At 47.3% G+C, this 21,648-nt stretch overlaps 1 protein-coding gene across 4 annotated transcripts in view; it reads right to left on the bottom strand.

Moving 5' to 3' along the window:
- The window catches only part of CUNH11orf49 (chromosome unknown C11orf49 homolog), a 189,378-nt gene that overhangs the window by 9,697 nt on the left and 158,033 nt on the right, over positions 1 to 21,648 (bottom strand). For all 4 annotated transcript variants that reach the window (XM_032844663.1, XM_032844664.1, XM_032844661.1 and 1 more), the window contains one exon: positions 12,455 to 12,539. In XM_032844663.1, the coding sequence (XP_032700554.1) occupies positions 12,455 to 12,539 (85 nt within the window). The remainder of the gene's footprint in view (positions 1 to 12,454; positions 12,540 to 21,648) is intronic.

Genomic DNA, 21,648 nt, shown 5'->3' with positions numbered 1-21,648 from the left:
TCTCCCGGAGCGCACGGGTTGGGGGTGGGGGTGGGGGTGGGGGTGGGTAGAGCCGCCGCAAAGCTTTTCCAACCCAGGCACAATCAGAGAAGAAAAAGGTCCTTGCGGAGTGAAGCCAGTGACCTTTCCTTCCTGCCCTACCCCCAGGACAGCTAAGAACCCGAATGGCCTGAAGTTAATTACTAAGGAAGAGCACTGGGCTGAGAACCGTCACCAAGCAGGAAACCGCGAAGGGGAGCCAAAGCCTTTGAAGATGTTACTTGGCTTCTCTTCTTTATCATCAACCTGGACCCAGTGCTCCTGTTTATAGCAACGTATTCCTTCTTTCTTTATTTCTTCATTTATATTGCGATACAATTCAAATACCATAAAATTCCCCCTTAAAAACGCATGGTGTTTTTCAGTATGTTCACGAAGTTGTGCAACCATCACCACTGTCTAATTCCAGAAGTTGTTATTCTCGCTAATCAGCATGCTCCCGAGACAGGCCCAGCCACACCAGGGCTTTGAAGCCAATTGCCATAAGCATCTTCCTCTCTCAGCCGCAGAGAGGACTAGAAGCTGCAAACAAGGCCCGCCCTTCCAGCTTCGGAATGGCCTGCAGCCTTCTGTCGGGGCCATTCTTAACTGGGAACACTAGCAGCCTCTTTTCAGTTGGGCAGCTGGGGAAGGGGGCAGCTGTCAGAGGGCAGGAGACCCACCATGTGAGTGTGGCAGGCTCCGTGGGAACAGGGCGGCGCTTTGGCGGACACTGGTCAGGAGGGATTGGCGGGCTGGTTGGGGGAAGCAGACCGTGGCGGGGCTCTCTTTCTCCTTCTGAGCGACACGTGGCTGGATCCCAGCAGCGCGCGTGCAGAGGACGGAGGGGTTTTCTCAACTGCGGGCTGTGCGACTGGCTGCCCAAACAGCCCCCTGGATCTCAGCTCTCAGGGACAGCAACACTGCTCCCTCTTCCGCTCAGCCTGAGACCTTAAGTCCTGCGGGCTTCCTGGAAGCGGCCTCCATTGCCCGCACAGCAATCAGTCACCAGGTCCACAGCCCCCTCCAATGCCCACCTCCATGTCTTTCTTGTGCGCCACTGGATGACCTCCTGCCCGGCTTCCTGCCGCGACACTTGCCTCCTTGTAGTTGACTAGCCACACTGTGGTCACAAAAACTTTTTCTTTAAATGCGATTTTGAGGGGTGCTTGGGTGGCTCAGTGGGTTAAGCCTCTGCCTTCGGCTCGGGTCATGATCTCAGGGTCCTGGGATGGAGCCCCGCATCAGGCTCTCTGCTCAGCGGGGAGCCTGCTTCCCCTTCTCTCTCTGCCTGCCTCTCTGCCTACTTGTGAGCTCTCTGTCAAATAAAATCTTATAAAAAAAATGCGATTTTGACCACTTCACAATTCTGTTTACAGCCCTTCATGGGCTTCCCATTGACCTTAGAACAGGATCCGGCATTCTTAACCTGGCTTATGAGCCGACAAGATCCGCTTCCTGCCTCCCCTCATCCCTCTAGGTGTCCTGGAGGCCACAGGCAGCCTCTCCCACTGGATTCTGGTCATACTGACCCATAACAGCCTTCCCAGTGCTCCCTCCTTCCTCATACCTTCCGAGCAGCCAGTGCCCCTGTCCCTCCTCACCTTCCTGAAGCCCACTCCTTCTTCACATCGTAGCCTGCAGGCTTCCCCACTCCACACGCAGAGGTAGGCCCCCCTGCTACCAGCTTCCACAGTTCCCCAGGACCTCCTCGTCCTGTTCATGTCTCTCTTCGCCCCGGGACTCTGAGTTCCACCTGCTCACACCTGTGTCCCTCAGGGGTTGCTTGTCTCCAGGGTCTGGCACGTGCAGGGCCCAGAGTAGGCGCTTGGCTAATATTTGTCGAATGAAGGAAAACATGAACACATGCGTGGGGAGGGCCACAGTGCTCTTTTCCTTTCCCCTGGCCAGCTGACATCTGGATACTCCATTCAGTCAGGAGAGTCCCCTGAAGAGGAATAAGCTAGGGTCATGGGATAGGGGTGGCGAGTCCCAAACCACCGCGTCAGACAAATGACTGCATGTAGATCCTTCGGCTTAGGAGAAAAGACTCAGGAAGAAGTGTGGGTTGAGACCCGACTCTTCTTTTTTTGTGGGGAGGGGTGGGCAGAAGGAGGGGGAGAGAGAGAATCCCAAGCAGGCCTCCATGACCCTGAGATCGTGACCTGGCCGGAAGCCAAGAGTTAGACGCCCAGGCGACCTGAGACCTGACTCTCGAGGACCGGCCTCTGAGGAAGATGTGACAGGGACCTGAAGCCCGGCCCTAGAAGACCTTCTACCTGCTCAGCTCTGTAATTACAGCTGCTCTGTGAAGGAGTGAGTGGCCTGTGGCAGTGGCTCCTACTTCCCCAAAGCACGAAGGAGCTTCTTCCCGCTCGGACAGAGTGTGTGGTCCCAAGGGTGGGACAGAACCGGCAGCTTTTCTGTCAGTGCTGGTTCCACAATTTGCTGTTTGAAGGGCCCGTGGCTGCAGAAACGCCTCAGAGACTTACACAAAGAAGCTTTTAGAAAAATTACATGTTGCACTGTCCATCTCCAAACGAATGCTCGGACCCATGAAAACTTCTGGGTCTCTGGCAGTGGAATCTTGGCAAAACTGTGGGGAAAAGCAGGCAGGAGGTGACAGGCCTTTGTCTTTGGTGACAGGGACCGCCCCAGGTTGTAGGCCTTGCTTCCCACAGGCAGCTTCTTCAGCCTGGGCTCACACTTGTCACTGCTGCCAGAGGGCTCATGAAGGAATCGCCTGGAAACCAGGTCATCCCCATGTGCTGTTTTCCAGTTGATGGCAGTTGGCTCCGCACCCCTCGCCGCCAGAGGCCTCCTGCTAACCTGCCAGCTGCTCTGACACCTGGAGGAGCCTGGCGGCCACTGCTTTGAGGTGGAGCCAACAGGGAACCGTTGCCAACAATAGCGTACACGGCTATTGGACTGTGGAAGGTTTCTTGCAGGCCGTGCCGCAAGTCTGGAGAGGGGGCTGTGGGAGAGACGTCAAGGCAGTGCTGTTCAGGTGCGCTCTGAGTGGAACCATGTGGAGGGTGGAGTCTGGGGCAGGCAACATTCTGGAATGAAGAAGGGACACTTGGCAGGGTCAGGGCTAACTCCGAGAGGGCCAGCCCTTCTCTCCCTCCCTTGCCTGCTTCCAACAGCTGGGACGGGCTGGCTGCCCCGGGGTTAAGTGGGCACCGAGGAAGCGACAGCTTTCAGTCCAAACCTACTGACTTGCCAACTTTCTGTTCACCCCATGGGTCAGTGTCCCCGGACTCATGGTGTGAGCTGTCCCAGCCTGCCTGGAGATCTGTGTTGCCAGCAGCCGGGGGAAGGGAGGCCAGCTCCACCACTCCCTGGCCCCATTATCGTGTTTTTCTGAGCATCTGTGTCCTCGTCTGAAGAGAGGAGCTGATCACAGCTCCCATTTCATAGGATTCTGGTAAAAAGTCCATACGAGGCTGCACTGTGTTTTGTGTGTAATGAACACTCAAAATAAGCGTGAGCTGCTATCGATAAGTGTATTCCAGTTGGCTGAAGGTGCTGGAAGAGCTCAAAATAGCAAATAAAAATAGAGCTTGGAGGAAGCAAGTGTTACCAGTGCCCAGCCACATGGAGGCTCTCGGGCGGAAGCCAGCTATCTAGTTTCGATTCGAGCCCACTTTGGGGGGAAGCCGGTCCTCAGCCAGAAAGAAAGAGCCACCATCCATGATGGCGCTTCTTTTGGAGGTCAGACGCCCGGGGTCTGTCATGGGTGAAGCGGGTCCCCCAGCGTGCTGGGACTCACGGTGCATCGGCGGGCTGTGACTTCAGATCCCGAGTGAGGATGAAACCATGCGATGGATTCATTCTCGCCCAGGAAGATGGGCCACCTCCTGCCGCTGGGGGGAAGAAGCTGCTGCTGAGGCTTCCAGGGACACTTCCTTTGGGTCATCTCTCTTCTGGACTGTGGGGGGTGCACCCTCATACTGCACGAGTTGCCAGGGTCGTCCGGGTCACCGCTTTCCCCTGGCTCTAGCCTGCACCTCTAGGGTATCCTGAACCCCACCTGCCCGGCAGTGCCTAAGCAGCTTGATCCAGAGAGCGCGGACAATCGAACAAAAATGGTTAATATTCATTAGGGCCTTACTGTGTCCGTTAGCGACACCCTTAACAGTAAGGAACATACACCCGTCATTTCTTCTCATATGAATCCTAGGAGGTGAGCTCAAGGAGTATCCTCACTGAGAACACACAGGTTCAGAAAGATTCAGAAACTTGGCCAAGGTCACAGGTCAAAACGCAAGAGCTGAAATTCCAACACAGGTCTCTGACCCTAATCTCAGCTGCACCTGGAAAGAACACAGAGGCTCTGTGCTCTCTAGTGGCAGTCACACCTTCCTGGGGGCACTGTCCCTTCTGCCACTCCCGGAGGAGTTTGTTCACAGTGTAGAGCACTTGCCTGCTGTGGGGCGGGGAAACTGAGGCCCTGTGCTGTTTCTCCCCGGCAGAGCTTGAAGGCTCAGGCTCAGCCATTTCAACCCCATTATCCCCGCCCCTCCCAAGGAGCCCGGCTGCTGGGGGCCAACTGTTTCACGCTCTTAGGCTGAATGCCAAATCCAATGCATGGCCTCATAGGACCCTCATTTCCTCTTCTGGTCCCCAAACTCCTCAAACTCCAGAACCACTGGCTTCTCGAAGCTCTGCCAGGTCATCACTGGTGAGAGCCTGGCATCTCTTCCAGGCTGCTCTTCCTGTTCTTCCTGCCCCCATCACTCCCGGCCTCATCCTACCCATCCCTTTTGTTTTACTTTATTTATTTTAAGATTGTATTTATTTATTTGACAGAGAGAGAGAGCGCACAAGCAGGGGGAGTGGGAGAAGGAGAAGCAGACTTTCCGCTGAGCAGGGAGCCTGACGTAGGGCTCCATCCCAGGACCCTGGAATCGTGACCTGAGCCAATGGCAGATGCTAAACTGACTGAACCACCCAGGCGCCCACCACAACAAAAAAAAAGTTGTGAACTTTTTTAGATTTGCTTAAATTGCCTCAACGTGATGGGACCAATTTGTACCCCACCAGCACTTTCTGAGAGTTCCCCATCCTCCCCAATGCCTGTGCTACCAGACTTTGGAATTTAAAACTTTGGTCATTTGATGTGAGGTGGCATCTTGATTTAATTGGCATTTCCCTGATTCCTAGTGAGTTTGGGCACAAAAATGTGCGCATATGCTTAGGAGCTGTTAGGGTTTTCTGTGCCTGCTCAGATAGGCCTTGCATAATGGCTTGGATTATTTTTCTACTTCTTTGTCTTTTCCTTACTGATTGTAGGAGTTCTTCATAAAAACTTTTTTAGACTAACAATTCTGCATACCAATCTATTGTTAATTATACACCAAAATATCCTTTTTTAGTCTCTGGCTTATCTTTCAATTTTGTTTATGCTTTCGTTGAGCAGAAAATTTTAAATCTTTTTTTTTTTTTTTTTAAAGATTCGTTTACTTATTTCAGAGAGAGAGGGGGCAGGGGGAGGACAGAGGGAGAGAAAATCCAAGCAGACTCCCCACTGAGCACAGATTCCCACATGGGGGTCAGTCTCAAGAGCCATGAGACCACGATCTGAGCCCAAACCAAGAGTCGGATGCTTAACTGACCGAGCCACCCAGGTGCACCTTGACTTTCTGGATTTTAAGAATTCTTTTACCTGCTAGCCATACATATATTTCCCTCTCTTTTGTAAGTATTATAGTTTTGCCCTCCACACATAAGTCTGTCATTTATGTGAAAGTGTCTTCTGAATATGATATGAAATAGGAAGCTAACTTTATTTTTTTCTATATGAGTAACTAATTGCCCCATCAATGCTTGTTGAATCATCTTTTCCCCTACTCCTCTGCAATAATACCTTTTTATATATCAAGTTTTTATAAATGTGTGGGTTTGCTCTGGTCTGCTATGATGCCTTTGTCTGTCCTTACTCTAGGACCATACTATCTTAGCTATGAAGGCCTCATAACTAAGTCTTGATAGCTGTTAGGATGTGTTTGTCTCTTACTAATCCATTAGGCCACAAACTCAACATCTCTACCTCCCGGAAAAGCCTTTCATGATTCCCCAGGTTAGGTCTCGTCTCCTGTTTGTATGTTCCTACAGTACTTGGCACTTCATTTACATAATGTCTGTGGCTCTGTCAGTTTGTAAGTTCCTTGAGGCGTAGAATGACATCGAATTTGCCTGCCCTTAGCCTCTCCACAAGCATAATGACCAGCACATAAGAGGCACTTGATAAATATTTGGTGAATGAAAGAACGGAGATGGAAAAGATGGCCTGTTTCGGCAAAAGACCTTTTGGTGGCAAGCTGGGGAAGATATCTAGGCAGAAAGATATTGCCAGGCAGAGGCATATAGACAGACAGCAAGAAAGCATAAAGCTGCCTCCTCCGTGCATGGCGTTAAGTCTGGAAGATAGCAGATGCTCAGGAAACATTTGAACAATGAATTTGGCTATCACTCCCTATTCGCTCATTAACATTTTTAAAAATAGGTGATATTTTTTGAGGGCCGTGTGACAGGCATTTTACATGCATTATTTCATTAAGTTCTAAAAACTATTTTATGGGGCAGGTGTTATCATTATTTCCATTTTACAGATGAAGAAACTGAGGCTTAGAGAAATTGCTCAGTGTCGTAGGCCAATAAGTGAAGGAACTGGGATTTGAGTTCAGAGCTGTCTGGCTCCAGCACCTGAGTCCCTCACTGTTAGGTATCCAGCTTCTGTGACAGCAGTCAGCTGAAAATGACCCTCTTAAACAGGGGTGAGTTGCTATGCCTAGAACCAGATTCTTTAGGAGCTTGTGTGTTTTCGGGTCACTGTGTGTATTTAGCACATAACCATGATAAAAGAGGTTCCTGGTTAAGCATGTATTACTCACCAGGGAATCTGGCCTTCAGTAAGAAGTGAATTAAATCGTGTTTTAGATGACAAGAGAGAGAAGGAACTGTAATTCCTTTGGGTGCAATCAGGATGAGGGGCGCCTGGGTAGCTCCGTCGGTTAAGCGGCTGCCTTCAGTTCAGATCATGATCCCAGGGTCCTGGGATTGAGTCCTGCATCGGGCTCCTTGCTCAGTGAAGAGCCTGCTTCTCCCTCTCCTGCTGCCTGCTGCTTCCCCTCTCTTAATCTGTCAAATAAATAAATAAATAAAATCTTTAAAAAAAATAAAATGCCAGGATGAGACTGGCCGGTGATGCCGAGTTTGTACTCTTCCCAGTGTCCTCCCAGAAGGTTGGCATCACCTGGGAAGCTTCTGGATTATGAATTTATTTTTTTTTAAGATTTTTTATTTATTTATTTGACAGAGAGAGATCACAAGTAGGCAGAGAGGCAGGCAGAGAGAGAGAGAGAGAGAGGGAAGCAGGCTCCCTGCCGAGCAGAGTGGCTTAACCCACTGAGCCACCCAGGTGCCCAAGGATTATGAACTTTAGAGCCCCACCTCAGATCCGCCAAACTCCAGGGATGGAGTGCGCCATCTGGGGTTTCATAAGCCCTGCAGGGGACCCCCGTGTCACTTGCACCTTGAATGGGTTCCAGGGGTGATGATCCTCTTGGCACAGGAGGGAGGAGGCCAGAGCCTCCACACTAATCACGAGCAGTTCTCTCTTTACAGACTTTCTGTCATATGAATATTATTTTCTGACTGTTCCAAAATGAAAAAAGGCCAGAAAAATTGCCTTAGGGAGCTGAGGAAATTCTCGTTTATTTTATAAAAATCTGGTAATAATAATGCCAACATTATTTTAACAGCAAGAAACTATTATATATTAAATGTCTATAATGTGCTAAGTAATACATATATGTAACAAAATTATATATATGTGTATATATATAATATACATAATATATATAATCTTATGTAACTATATATAATATAAACACACATACATACAATTTTGTTGTTGTTAAAACTTACACCACCGTATGAGTTAGTTACTATTATTCCCCACTTTACAGATATGGAAACAAGGCTTAGAGAAGTTATGAGAAATCCTCAGGCTCATCCAGTTAAAAGTGCTCCGGGGGCATGGACCCCCCAGGTCTTTCCAAGGCCATGATGCCTGTGCTCTTATAGGTCAGGGTTAGTACTACTAAGTCCAACACTGAAAGTTTACTCTGTGCCAGGCATTCCCTTAAGTGCATGACATACTTCTTTAATTGTTACAACTATTATTATTTCCATTTGACAAATGAGAAGACAGAGGCTCAAAAAAATTAAATAACTTTCCCAAGGGCACAAGCTGGTAAACTGTGAAACCAGGATTTGAACTCAAGAAGTCTGGCTCCAACTGCATGCTCCTTGCCTTGGGGAAAGCCTCCCAGCGCGTGGAGGATGGAGATAGAGGTTAATGTCGCCGCTGCAGGAATGCATGAGGCTGAGGGCATCTGTGGCTAGGCCCGTCCTGCATCCCATTTGCTGTCCTTCTTTTCCTGTGCTTCCTGCTCGCACCTGCTGCCCCCCCACCCGGCCCCAGTGCTTGTGGTCTATAAGTCAGGCACATGTGGAGACACCGTGCCCCCGAACAGGCTCTGGTGACCAGCTGTTGTGGATGACATTCTCATCACAGACTGGAGCCTCCTTCTGTGGCCTGTCCCTAGACCTCAGGGCCCCGAATCAAGGCAGCCCAGCCATGAGATGGGAGAGTGCAAGGCCTCTTCTAGCAATAGGAATTGCCTTGGAGGCCCAACTACCCCCCACTATGATTTTGATCAGAAGCCTGGCCTTGTGTGTGAGGAAGTTGGGATCTTGACCTTCAGGACAAAATAAGAATAGCTTAAACAATTAGAGAACACTTTCTGGGATATATACAACTTTTTCTATACATACACCAGCTGAAGCGGAGTGGGTAAAAAATGGCATTGGGGAGGCGGGGTTGACACAGAAGCCTGAGACACAGGGAGCCAACAAACTTCCCCCAGGTCTGAATTCACCTCTAATTTCATAGCCAGGATCCTGAGGATGGCCCTAGGCCCTTCTGTTGTCTAACTTTGCATCCCCAGAATCCCCTCACACTGCTACTGATGAGGACTGGCTACAGTGCTTCCTCCTCAGATGGAAAGTCTGAATTTCCTATCACACAACAGGCGTCTTGGTGAGGAGGGGATGAGCTTTACTTCTGGCCACAGCCAGGGCAACACTACTCCAGAGGTCGGTTAGTATGAGTAATTGTAAGAATCTGTGAATTGGAGATGGCTGTGTTACTTCTACTGTAAACTCCAGGGTTTACCCGTATCAAATTGTTGGGAGGGAATGGGAGTGGGCGGGGCAAGTGCAATGCTATGGCCACTGGGGGTTGAAAATCGTTCGGAAGGTCACCCTCATTAACTTGCCACCCACCTTTCAGAAAAGGAAGACAGAAGCCAAGGGGAGAGGTCACAGAGTAGTGGCAGGCAGTGATGGAGCCCAAGTGATCTTCTTCTAAGCCCAGTGCTAAGCTCCTTGAGGAGCAAGAACTGTATCTGCCTGTCACTGTACCCCCAGTGGCGTGAGAGCTCCTAGCATGAACTCGGCCCTTAAGAAACATTGGACGAAATGAATTACTGACCCCTGCTACAACAGGGATGAACCCCAAAAACATGATGCCAACTGAAAGAAACTAGTCGCAAAGGACCACATGTTGGATGAATTTATTTTAAAGATCTAGAACAGGCACATTTATAGAGACAGGAAGCAGATTAGTGGTTGCCCAGGGCTAGGGACGAGGCAGGGACTGAGGAGTGATGGCTAAGGGGTGCAGGATCTCTTCTGGGGAGGATTAAAATGTTCTAAAATTGACTGCAGTAATGAATCCAAATATCCTCTGTGAACATACTAAGAGCCATCGAATTTTATACTCTAAGTGGATGAATGACATGATATGTGAATTGTATCCCCAGAAGCTGTGAAAAAGTTGTGATGAATTGGGCGCCTGGGTGGCTCAGTGGGCTAAGGCTCTGCCTTCGGCTCAGGTCATGGTCTCAGGTCCTGGGATCGAGCCCCGCATCGGGCTCTCTGCTCGGCGGGGAGACTGCTTCCCCCTCTCTCTCTGACTGCCTCTCTGACTACTTGTGATCTCTCTGTCAAATAAATAAATAAAATCTTTTAAAAAAATTGTGATGACTATATAAATGAATGGACAAAAGAATATAGGATACAGTTGCTGACTTTTGTTCTTAGAGTTACTTAGAACTACGGACTATTAGAACCATGTAAAATTCCTGATAAGGGAGATCACTCCTATGTGCATTTGGTCGGGAGACACATATGGAATGTGTAGCGTGTGTCTGGGTACTAGGTGCTCTGCTGAGCGACAGGGGTCCCGCAGCAGCCAAGACTGGCAGAGACCCCGCCTGCCCCCATGGAGTGCACACAAATGTACTCTTCCTTTTCTCCTTTTCTCTAGGAATTTTTTAGTTAGAGATCATGGTTGATTTTTGTCATTCAGTGATGTGGAAATCATAGTACAATCTTTAAGAATACTGAGTTTCCCCCCCAAAATTTTGGGGCTGAATCTTCCTTAAAATGATCTGACCCCCAAGGGGAGCTATCATTGGAAATTTAATTTTACTTACTTATTTATTTTTAAAAGACTTTATTTATTTGACAGAGAGAGAGAGAGAGATCACAAGCACATAAGCCGGGGGGAAGAGCAGGGAGGGGGAGAAGCAGACTCCCCGCTGAGCAAGAAACTTGATGTGGGACTCCATCCCCGGACCCTGGGATCATGACCTGGCTGCCTTTAAATTGCAAGAGATAATCTCCCACATTTTATATTCAACTATGGGGAAAAAAATCTAAATCTCCTTTGGCTGGCAGGCAAGTTAAAATGATAAAAGCTGAACTGAAGATTTGGCCAGTGGCCAACTGGCCCCGGAAGAATAAGTACCCAGAACAATGAGGAGAAGATTTGGGGGCGCATGATCACAAAACATGTTTTGCACGTGACCAGCAAAATCAGCCCATGAGCCGTGAACCGCAGAACAGCCTGCCCCAGTGGGAGGCTGGTGCTCTTTGCTGGTGGCAGAGGACTAGCTGGCGGAGGAGCTGGTTGACTCATTTTAGAAGAACTAGGATGGTTCTTGGGGTAGAGCAGCCAATGCAGTTGTGGTTTCGCTGGGTCGAACCACCACACAGAAATGATTTCACCATATGAGCAGGTATGAGCATGAGGAGGTTAAGAGCAAAGTCTCTGGATGCAGGCAGCCTCGGGTTCAAGTCATGCCTCTGCTACTTCCAAGCTTTCAGTAAATTCAGTCCACCTCTTCAAGCCTCTGCTTCCTATTTTTTTTTTTTAATTGAGTTACATCAGTTTCCTCTTCAGTAAAAAAGGAAGGTAACAGTTCTTGTAAGGATCTAGTGAGATAACTAAAATAAATGAATTTAAATGAGACAATGAAGGTAAATGCATAAATTATGATTTAGGTAAGATGGGCACTTCAGAAACTATTATGAAGTCTTTACTTTTTTAAAGCAGTTTTCGGTTCATGGCAACACGGAGGGGAAGGTGCAGAGATTTCCCGTAGGCTCCCCACTCCCACCACAGCCTCCTCCGCTGTCAACATCCCGCACTGCGCCCAAGTGCGACGTTGCACGACTGAAGAGGCTACACAGACACGTCGTTATCACCCGAAGTCCATACTTTACGTTACCCTTTGCTCCTGCTGTTGTATGTTCTATAGCTTTGGACAAATGTATAATAGGGACGGGTATCCATCATGTATAGTACAATATCGAGTGTTTTCCTAAACATCCTCTTTTATGGCAATTTTAGACAACACAATTTTTGAAGTCCTTCCATCTGTCACCTTAGCTCAAATTCCGTGTTAAGGAAAAGTTAACGAAGGCAAAGTCCAAAGACTTCACTTGGTTAAAAAAATCAATGACTGTGAAGCCAAACGCAGAAATTAGGGGGTTCTAAACTATTTCTGCCAAGTCTTCCTGGTTCTGGACAAATCTTAAAAATCTTTTAGCAGAAATAATACAATTTACCTTTCCCTCACATGGGCTTTATCACCTTTGTGCCTTTCCAGTCTCCAACCTCAAGCCTCTCCACTGGTCGCTGCCAACTCTTGCCCCTTCTCTTCTCAGAATATCTTCTAGAGGTTTCTCTCTCTCTGTGTGTGTGTGTGTGTGTGTGTGTGTGTGTGTGTCTGTGTCTGTGTTTGTGTCTTCATCTCGCCACCCCTCAACTCTATCTGCAGACCCGAAGTCTCCCCACAGAAACCACAGAGGATCATTTGGTTTCCCTTTGGCAATGGCAGAAAGGGAGTATTACGTTTTGGGGCAAATCCCAAATAGACCCCTGACAAATGCCAGTTTCTCCCTAATGGTTTTTTAGTCTACCTAATGGTTTTTTTGGTTGTTTGTATACATTTCAGGTTTCTCTATGAAGCCCTGGTGCACAGAGGGCTGAGCTGGCTTCTAGAGCCCAGGGACGTACCTGGCCGCTTTCTGAGTGAGCTCCAGTGGGAAATCCGGGCACAGCAGTTGCAGCAAACAGTGATATTCTCTCATGGTCAGCAAATCTGAAGTCGAAATGGAGAGGAACACATTAGGTGTCTGTGTGGGAAGGCATTGGTCTCTCTTTGGCCCATTTCTGGTTTCAGACCTCGTTGCGGTAGAGCTCCTCTTACAAAGGTGAGTCAGTGTTGGGGGTGCACTAGCCACCAACCTCCAGCAATGAGATTTTTAAGTTCACTGTTTCTACAAAGGTCTTCCTGGGTGGAAAGTACCCAGCTACAACACTTTGGCTAAAGAAGCTTCACTGGTTTGAAAAATGGTGGGGCAAAAAGGGAACAAGAGAAGTACCTTGATCAGCCTTCTTAGTTTGGTTTTCCTTGTGTATGGAAACCCACAAGAATGAGCCGTTTCAAAGCTAGTTAAATCTGCTGAAAGTCTCTGGCATGGTAACGTTCACCACAACATGCCCAAAGACCATCCACAGAATATCTGGAAGCACTAGTAAGGCAAACTCAGTCTTGGAATATATGGAGAAGAATACATCATAGCAACCCACAGGCCTTATTACTCTGTCATCCAGGATTGCACACAATCTGGTCATCCTGTTATAAGAAGCCAAGACAAATGCTCAAGATACACAATCAAGGAAACCAAATGGTTCCTGATATACAGAAGCAGTGCTCTAGGGGAGATGAGCCAGGATGAGGTTCTGTTAGCCCATCAGAAAACCCAGAGAGGTAAATCTCGGGATCCCAAGGGAGAGGACATACACCGATGTGTAAAGGTTGTTTTGCTACTGCATGGACCAAAGCCAAAGGTTTTAGATCAGTCAGGCGGGGGCAATCCACAAGTACTCTGTACACCAAAGCATTTCACATATGGGAGGACAAGCTAATGGTAAAGCAGGAGCAAGCAACCTGGAAGCCATCCTAACTGGGAGAATGAGTGAGAAAAGGGAATCCAGAGGCCATGGCCACATTTGGGGAATGAAGATGATGATCATAGGCACTTGGTTTCTTTGGACCTAAGTTAGCCCAAGCCACAGGAATCCAGATCTCCTGCCCTGCTAGTTTGGTTGATGCTTTTCCAAGATAAAAACCCCAAGTCTCCAGGGAGGGGCCTAGGCTCCTACTAATTTTTCATCAAAGCTCAATTCAAGGTGGGGGCAGAGAGTTAGACTAACCACACTGCTAGAGTCAGGGACACCAAAGCAACAGACTCAGTGTCAATGTAGGTCAAAGGATCAAGATGGCTTTTGTGGCCTTCGTCTTGGCCACAATGGGGTGTGCACTTTCCTCTCCTAACTCGTCTGACCTCGGGCACAGCCTAGTTGGAGGTTTTGTTCTTCAAGGGATGGAGGAAGAGCCCCTCGTAGTCTCAGAGATTTGAGGTAAGGTGCAGGAAAGGTGAAGGCAGGGGAGAAAAGCTATTGAGTCTAATGGGTTCCCATGTTATTCTCACTCCAGAACTCCCCGTATAAAGAGGAGGGATTTCTTGCAGGAAGTAAATCCAGGAATACCTTGGAGACACTGTGGGTTTGGTTCAGATCCCCTCAATAAAGCAAATATCTCAATAAAGTGAATCAAATGAATTTTTTAGTTTTCCAGTGCATGTAAAAGTTACAGTTACACTAAACTGTAATCTATTGAGTGTGCAATAGCATTATGTATAAAAATAGTACACACCTCAACTTAGAAATATTTTATTGCTAAAAAATGCTAATCATCGGTGCGCCTGGGTGGCTCAGTAGGTTAAAGCCTCTGCCTTCAGCTCAGGTCATGATCCCAGGGTCCTGAGATCGAGCCCCACATCGCAGGCTCTTTGCTCAGTGGGGAGCCTGCTTCCCCCTCTCTCTCTGCCTGCCTCTCTGCTTACTTGTGATCTCTGACAAATAAATAAAATCTTAAAAAAATGCTAATCATCATCTGAGCTTCCAGCAAGTTGTAATCACTGATCACAGATCAGCATAACGTTAATGAAAAGGTTTGAAATATTTCAAGAATTACCAAAACATGGCCCAGAGACTCGAAGTGAGCAATTGGTGTTGGAAAAATGGCACTGATCAACTTGCTCAATGCAGGGTTGCCATCAACCTTCAATGTGTAAAAAATGCAATGTCGGCAAAGCACAAAGCTGCCTGCAAAGGAAGGTTCTATCTTTGAATCATCATTGCTTTCCTAGGCTAAGCTTTGGTGGACGTATCTAATATCATTTTTGGGGGTCCAAGTGTTTCACAGAAATCCACATTTGTCCCCCCAAATTACCTATAGGATATCCTTGGGAAGATAAACCAGGTAAAGGAAAATGAGAAGTCCAGAGAACTGTGTAACTCTCATATTAGTCAAGAAAAGACAAGCTGGGCATCAGTTTCAGCCTCCTGGTTTCCAGACCCTCAGCTTTCTTTAGGATTTTTTTTAAAGTTTTTAAATTTATTTGACAGACAGAGATCACAAGCAGGCAGAGAGGCAGGCAGAGAGAGGAGGAAGCAGGCTCCCCACTGAGCAGAGAGCCCCATGAGGGGCTTGATCCCAGCATCCTGGGATCATGACCTGAGCTGAAGGCAGAGGCTTTAACCCACTGAGCCACCCAGGCGCCCCAAGGATCTTGATGATATAACTCATGTAGTTCAAATACTTGCTTCCAAGGACGGAAGAAAAACATAAAAATCATTCTGTATTTCTCTAGGGCAACAACACATCTTAGAAATACTAAATAAATCAGAATAACAGAACATACCACATTCACCACTTCTAGAACTTGACTTTCCTAAATGTAAAATGAGGAAGATAGTCAGATAAAGAAATGAATGAAAGTCCAGGCAAATGGAGAACTTCTGTCACCTTGATCGTGAAAAACAGTTTTTTTTTTTTTAAGATTTTATTTATTCATTTGACAGAGATCACAAGTAGGCAGAGAGAGAGGAGGAAGCAGGCTCCCTGATGAGCAGAGAGCCCAACATGGGGCTCGATCCCAGGACCCTGAGATCATGACCTGAGCCAAAGGCAGACACTTAAGTGACTGAGCCACCCAGGTGTCCCAAAGACAGCAGTTCTACTTCTATTAATGTAATGGCTGGATAATATCAAGGCCACGTGATTTTAAGGGAGAGACATCTGCTACTTGGAGACACTCCTCAGTTGTGTAGGGGTAATGGGGGGCATGGTGAGTGGTAAGTCTTGTTCTAAAATCAGAACATTGATGAGCAAATAGAAGTTGTCCCCATCTTGTCCCGCAGGCTAGGGTTCAAATCTCAGCTCTGCAATTTACTGGTTATGCAACCTTGGGCAAATTGCTCAATCTCTCTAAATCTCAGTTTCTCATCTGTAAAATGGGAATGATGATGCTTACCTTTCAGGTTTGAAATCAAGATTAAAAGAAATGATGTCTATAAAGTAGTCAGCAGATTGTCTAGAACATAGTAACATGAAACAATGGGGGATATTTTAGTTTTGTTTTTAAATCCCGGGGGCAAAGATAGGAGAGAAGAAGAGGAAGGTGCTCCTTTCTGAGTTTAAATGCTTAAACACCCAGGAGTGGTTTGTCTTGAGAATTCTGTTAGGTTGCTTGAAACAAATCTGTTTTTATCAAATTTTTATTTTTTTTAAAGATTTTTTAACTTATTCATTTGAGAGAGAGAGCGCACGCACCAGAAGGGGAAGGGTCAGAGGGAGAGGGCAGACTCCCCACGGAGAAGGGAGCCCGGTGTAGGGCTCCATCCCAGGATCCCAGGACCATGACCCAAGCCAAAGGCAGATGCCCAACGGACTGAGCCACCCAGGCGCCCCTGAACCAAATCTGTTTTTAAATACTCTTTTGCAGTAGTCATTTGTTTACTATCACCATGGGCCTCCTCGGCTCCAGCCACTGTGTCATAGCAATGAACAAGCCAGCAGTCTCCCCACCTCCTGAGCTTACACTCAGACCCTAGTTAACCCTAAATGCTCACTTTGGGCCCTCTAAGAGCTCTTCAAGATCTCAAAGGCCCTTTCAGGCAAGGCTTTGTGCCTCAGGAAAAACGGTAATGAGACTGAATAGTGACTGAATTAGCTCACTTAACCTTCACAACAACCTTAGGAAGGAGACTCCATTATTCCCAGTCCCACTTCACAGATAAGGACATGGAGGCTTAGAGAGATGAAATGCAGTTGGCCCTTGAACAATGGGCCAATGAACAATGAGCACTACCCCTAACAATGAGTTAGGGGCACCAAACCCTGTGCAGTCAAAAATCCCTGTATAACTTTTGACTCCCCCCAAAACTTAACTACTCATAGCCTGCTGTTGATGAGAAGCCTTACTGATAACATAGTCAATTAACTTATATTTTGTATGTGTATTTTCCTATACTGTATTCTTACAATAAAGTGAGCTAGAGAAAAGAAAATAATAAGAAAATCATAAGGGGAGTGTTGCAGGGGGAAGGGGGTAAGAAGAGGGGGCTGGGGTTATGGGCATTGGGGAGGGTATGTGCTACGGTGAGTGCTGTGAGGTGTGCAAAACTGGCGATTCACAGACCTGTACCCCTGGGGCTAATAATACATTATATGTTTATAAAAATTTTTTTAAAATTATATAAAAAAAGAAAATCATAGGGGAAAATACATTTACAGTACTGTACTAAAAAAAAAAAAATCCACGTACAGAGGGACCCGTATAGTTCAAATTCGTGGTTGTTCAAGGGTCAGTTGTCTTCTATCTGGTGAGTGAGAAAAGAAGGGTCCAGAGCCTGGGGGACAGGAAGGGAACATGGCTTCTCAGAGTGAAATCCTAGGCTGGGAGGGAAAGATGGGGGTGTGAGGGCTGGGGGGCCTTAATACCGACAGCCAGCATTTTCTGAGCACTTACCATGGGCAGACACTGTTCTTGCAAGGGTTTTCCTGTGTCGTCTCATTTAATCTTCACTATGGTTATCCCCATTTTACAGAGACAAAAACCTCAGGTCATAGATACTTACGAGGCAGAAGTGGAATTCAAACTCAGGCAATTGGGCTCCAACGTTTACCCAACCAACTTTTTCAGCACCTTGATCTTATCAACCTTAATGTGGGAAGGCTTAAGAGCTTGTTTTTCCCTCCAAACAAACAGCAGGAACTAAATAGCTCCAGGTGAACTGGATCAAGGAGACAATTCAAGTGAATTGGGATTTTTTTTCATGTAAGAAGTTTAGTCTGAAAGGTTCTAATTACTGTCAACAGGAAAGACTGTAGCCCCAGCAGCAGAGCCAGTGCCCGGCCAGAGGCTACGGGAGGGTGGGGGATGATTACACCTGCGCTCCCGGCCACGCCCGCCATTTCCCAGCCCCGCCCACCTGCCAGCCGCTCCTCCTCTTGGCAGGTGCAGGAAAGCTAAGCGGTTTGTACCAAGTGGTATGTACCGACAGATGCCTTCTCCAAAGGAACCCTACATCCCCAACCTGGAAAGCTTCAACCAGCAGGTCCTGAAAGTTCAAAGGCAAAGGCATAAGAAGGTTTTGGTATAAGATAAAAATTAGAACACTCTCTACACACTGGTGCGTTTCTTTCTGTGGGTGGTCAGAGCTGTTAAACATTCTTATTCTCCACCTTGTAATAGTCCCAATGACTGTGTGCCTGGCTCTGGACCAGAGGTTTCTATGTCCTTGATCCTGTCCTTTCCAGAGACAGTATGGTGTTGCACTGGGCTCGTAGCATGGACTTCAGATTTATCCCGTGGGTCCAAATCCCACCTTTGCCACTAACTTCAAATTACTTGACCTGTAAGCTCTCTGTGCCTCAGTTTCCCCACCTATAAAATGAGGATAATGATGCACGACCATCATACAGGTTTTTTTTTTTTTAATAAAGGTTTTATTTGTCAGAGAGAGAGGGAGAGAGAGAGCGAGTGCACAAGCAGGGGGAGCAGCAGGCAGAGGGACAAGCAGACTCCCCGCTAAGCAAGGAGCCTGATGCGAGGCTCCATCCCAGGACCCTGGGATCGTGACCTAAGCAGAAGGCAGATGCTTATCAACTGATCCACCCAGGCGCCCCCATTATACACTTGTTGTGAGTTAATATAAAGTACTTAGAACACTGTCTGGTCCATCAAAAGCGCTGTGAGTATTTGCTAATATTATTTTAAGAAATAAAGAAACTAGGGTTTCTTTAACTAAGGTTAACTGCCTTCTCAAGTAAACAGAGCGAGTCGCAGAAGGCTGAATGGTGATTCAGACTAAAGCTTGTGTAGCTCCAAAGGTCCTAAGAGCTCTACTCCTGAAGGTGGGAGCCAGCTGGTTTGCAGAGAACTCGACTTCTGATGGTAGGACCGTTCATGCCAGGTGACTGACAGACTTCCTGTCAAAGTTAAATATACAGATACCCTCCTGTCGGGCCTCATATAATTGCGCAGGGCAACTGTATTAGTACAGCGCCCGGACTTTGTAATCAGACGACCTGGCTTCAAAGCCCGGCTTCACTACTTAGCCGCTAGTGTGATTTGGACCAGTTACACAACTTCTTGAACTTTGGTTTCCTCTTCTTTGAAAAGTGAATAAGCACAGTACCTACCTAATGCGATTGTTGTAAAAAATCGAATAAGGCAATTTATTATTTTTAAACATTTTTTTAAAGTAACCTCTACCCTCAACGTGAGGCTCGAATGCACAACCCCGAGTTCAAGAGTCACATGTGCTTCTGGCAGAGCCAGCCGGGTGCCCCGAGGCAATTTAAATATAAAGAGCTTTTCTGAAAAAATTATTGAAGTGCTCAATAAATGGTAGGATTATTTTATAATTATTAACTGATGAAAACGTGGAGTCCTGAATTTAAGGAATCTTTAGACTTAACTTAAAGCCCTTAGCACAAGGCCTGGCACATAGTAGTAAATATTCGTTGGAGGAACGAATGAGTAAAAACAGGCATGATATAGTGACCCAGAGGAAAATTCAGAGGGACCAATTTTTGGTTATCATGAGAACACAGAGTTGGGGACTCTCCATGCACAGGAAACACGTCTACAAATTTAGGGGGACATGAGGAGATGCTAGGAGCTCTAAGTGCTGAAAGTGGGGAATGTCTTGTTGGGTAGGTACCACAGCTCTCGGTAAACACACCACATCCTGGCAGGCGGACAACATTCCACGTGCTTGCTGACCCCAAACACCTTCTTACTAAGTGCTCCATCCAGTCAGCCTCCATATTTGATTTCATAGGAATATATCACCAACTGTATCATGAAAATCAGAGGAAGCCTAGGATTTACTTCCCATTAATTCACTTTACCACTTTACAACTCTAGCACGAATCCTGTAGTTTTCAGGATAACCAGGCCTGATGCAGAATATTCTTTTGTTGGTTGTTACCTCCACTGTAATCATAGAGGGTGGTAGGTGAGGTTGTTTTGGCAAAGAAAAGGAGTCTAATCAGAAATGAACTGGTGCCCAAGAAACAGGCCTAACTTGTTCATACCTCCTTCTTTCTTGGAAAAGAAGGATGAAGATCTTCTCTTGTCTTTTCTACATCTGGTCTGCCTTCTTGCTGTGGAAATTCCTGTCTCTGAAGCTCTGTGGGGGCAGCTTAGTCATCTCTACATCCTCCTGGAAGACCACCATGTGTGCCCACACATTTGCTCAGAAGAACTGCGGTCAGAGACTCAGACGCCTCTGCCCTTCCTGGGAAATGGTGCCTTTTCCAGGGTCAGAGTGGTATCATTAAAGGAGACCAGTGGAGGAGTGCCCGACAGAAGGAACTGGGGCCATATCTTTGTCCCTTTCTCAGAGAAAGCCTTTCCCAAAGCTGAATCAAGTGGGGTCCAAGGGATGGGGGATGAAGTGGGGTTTGGTCTGAATTGATTTGTGTGGGTGCCTACATGTTGACGGCTGGGTGAGGTTGGGCCAAGACAAGAGCTAGAGATAATGAAATGCTACCAAGCCGTGGGGAATCCCAGTGGACTAAACAACCCCTAGTTGGTTGGCTGGATAATCTCAGTGGGAGGCCACAGAGGCCAGAGAACACCACAGCCCATGAGCGGACTCTCCAATTTTCAGTTGTAATTGTTTTTATGTTCTTTTCTGCCGGGCTTATGCTCATTCTAAATGGCACTCACCCTCGGCCATCCTGCTCTGCCAAGAGATGCTCGGAAGGACATGGGTAGTTAGGGGCATGACCACAACGCCCCTTCCTACCCCCAGGGCCCTGAGGCTTTGGTACCAGTACGCAGCTGAGTAAATACTTCTCAGTGCTACTCAGCAAGGCGGGGGAAGGGAGTGAGGGAGAGTGGGGAGGAGAGGAGAGGAAGGAGGCAAGACTGTCTGACAGCTTCACTCTCCATGTAGCATGTGGTCCCACCAGTCACAGGAAGATTGCTAACAGCCTAGAGCCATGTTCTTGTCAAGCAAAGCCCCAGAAGAAGAGCAGGCCGTGTTCTTAAATTTTGTCTTTTTTGACAGCACTGTTGTTTTGTATTATAAATGGAGGGCAGTGATCATTAGTTCACTGAAAGGGAAACAATTTTATGAAAGGAATGAGAAGCCCTGGCTTCCATCGACACCTGTGGAGTAGAGGAGTTGGGCCATTATGAACACTATCCTTTGCCAACCCATTACTCCCCAGAGCATGTTTAATGCGTTGAATTAGGGGCAGAGAGCCAGATTCTTTCTTTCTTTATTATGACTAAGCCCAACATCAAGGGACTCTTTCTGTTTGACCAGTATGTGCATTCTAGGCAAAGTCTTAAATCAAACATAGTAACAATTACATGGCAATTTTTAGAAAGAACAAAACAGACTCCCCAGGAATTGTTTATATTATCAAGGATTTAAAGAAATGTGAGCATTTCTAGTCAGGGTCTGAAAATTCTTCCACAGGGACTGTGTATGGCACAGCCTGGCCATCTGCTCCGGTTGTGAGGCTAAACCTGGGCTGTCCCTAGCTCCCACTGTGGAACTGAACCACAGGTCTGATCTGATCTGATAAGGATCCCCCATACCACATTAGACCCTCTCTTCTGCTCATCATGGTGGAGCTGTTGGGAGTTTGAGGACCAAGGCAAGGCTTGGCCCTGGGGAGGGCGCCGTCTTGGGCAGCTTTGGTGACATGAACCACAGCAGGCCACGCATGGCCGGGGCGGGCAGCCACATGGCATTGTGGAAGGAAGCATCAGTGCCAGGAGAAATGAAAGCACCTCTCCAGTAGCAACAGGGCTGGCCACTCTGGCACGAGC

Source organism: Lontra canadensis, unplaced genomic scaffold, assembly GCF_010015895.1.
Source record: "Lontra canadensis isolate GAN:19392208 unplaced genomic scaffold, GSC_riverotter_1.0 scaffold154, whole genome shotgun sequence".
Taxonomy (NCBI): Eukaryota; Metazoa; Chordata; class Mammalia; order Carnivora; family Mustelidae; genus Lontra; species Lontra canadensis.
Note: the sequence above shows the minus strand (reverse complement) of the source record. Positions and strands in the feature narration are given on the sequence as shown.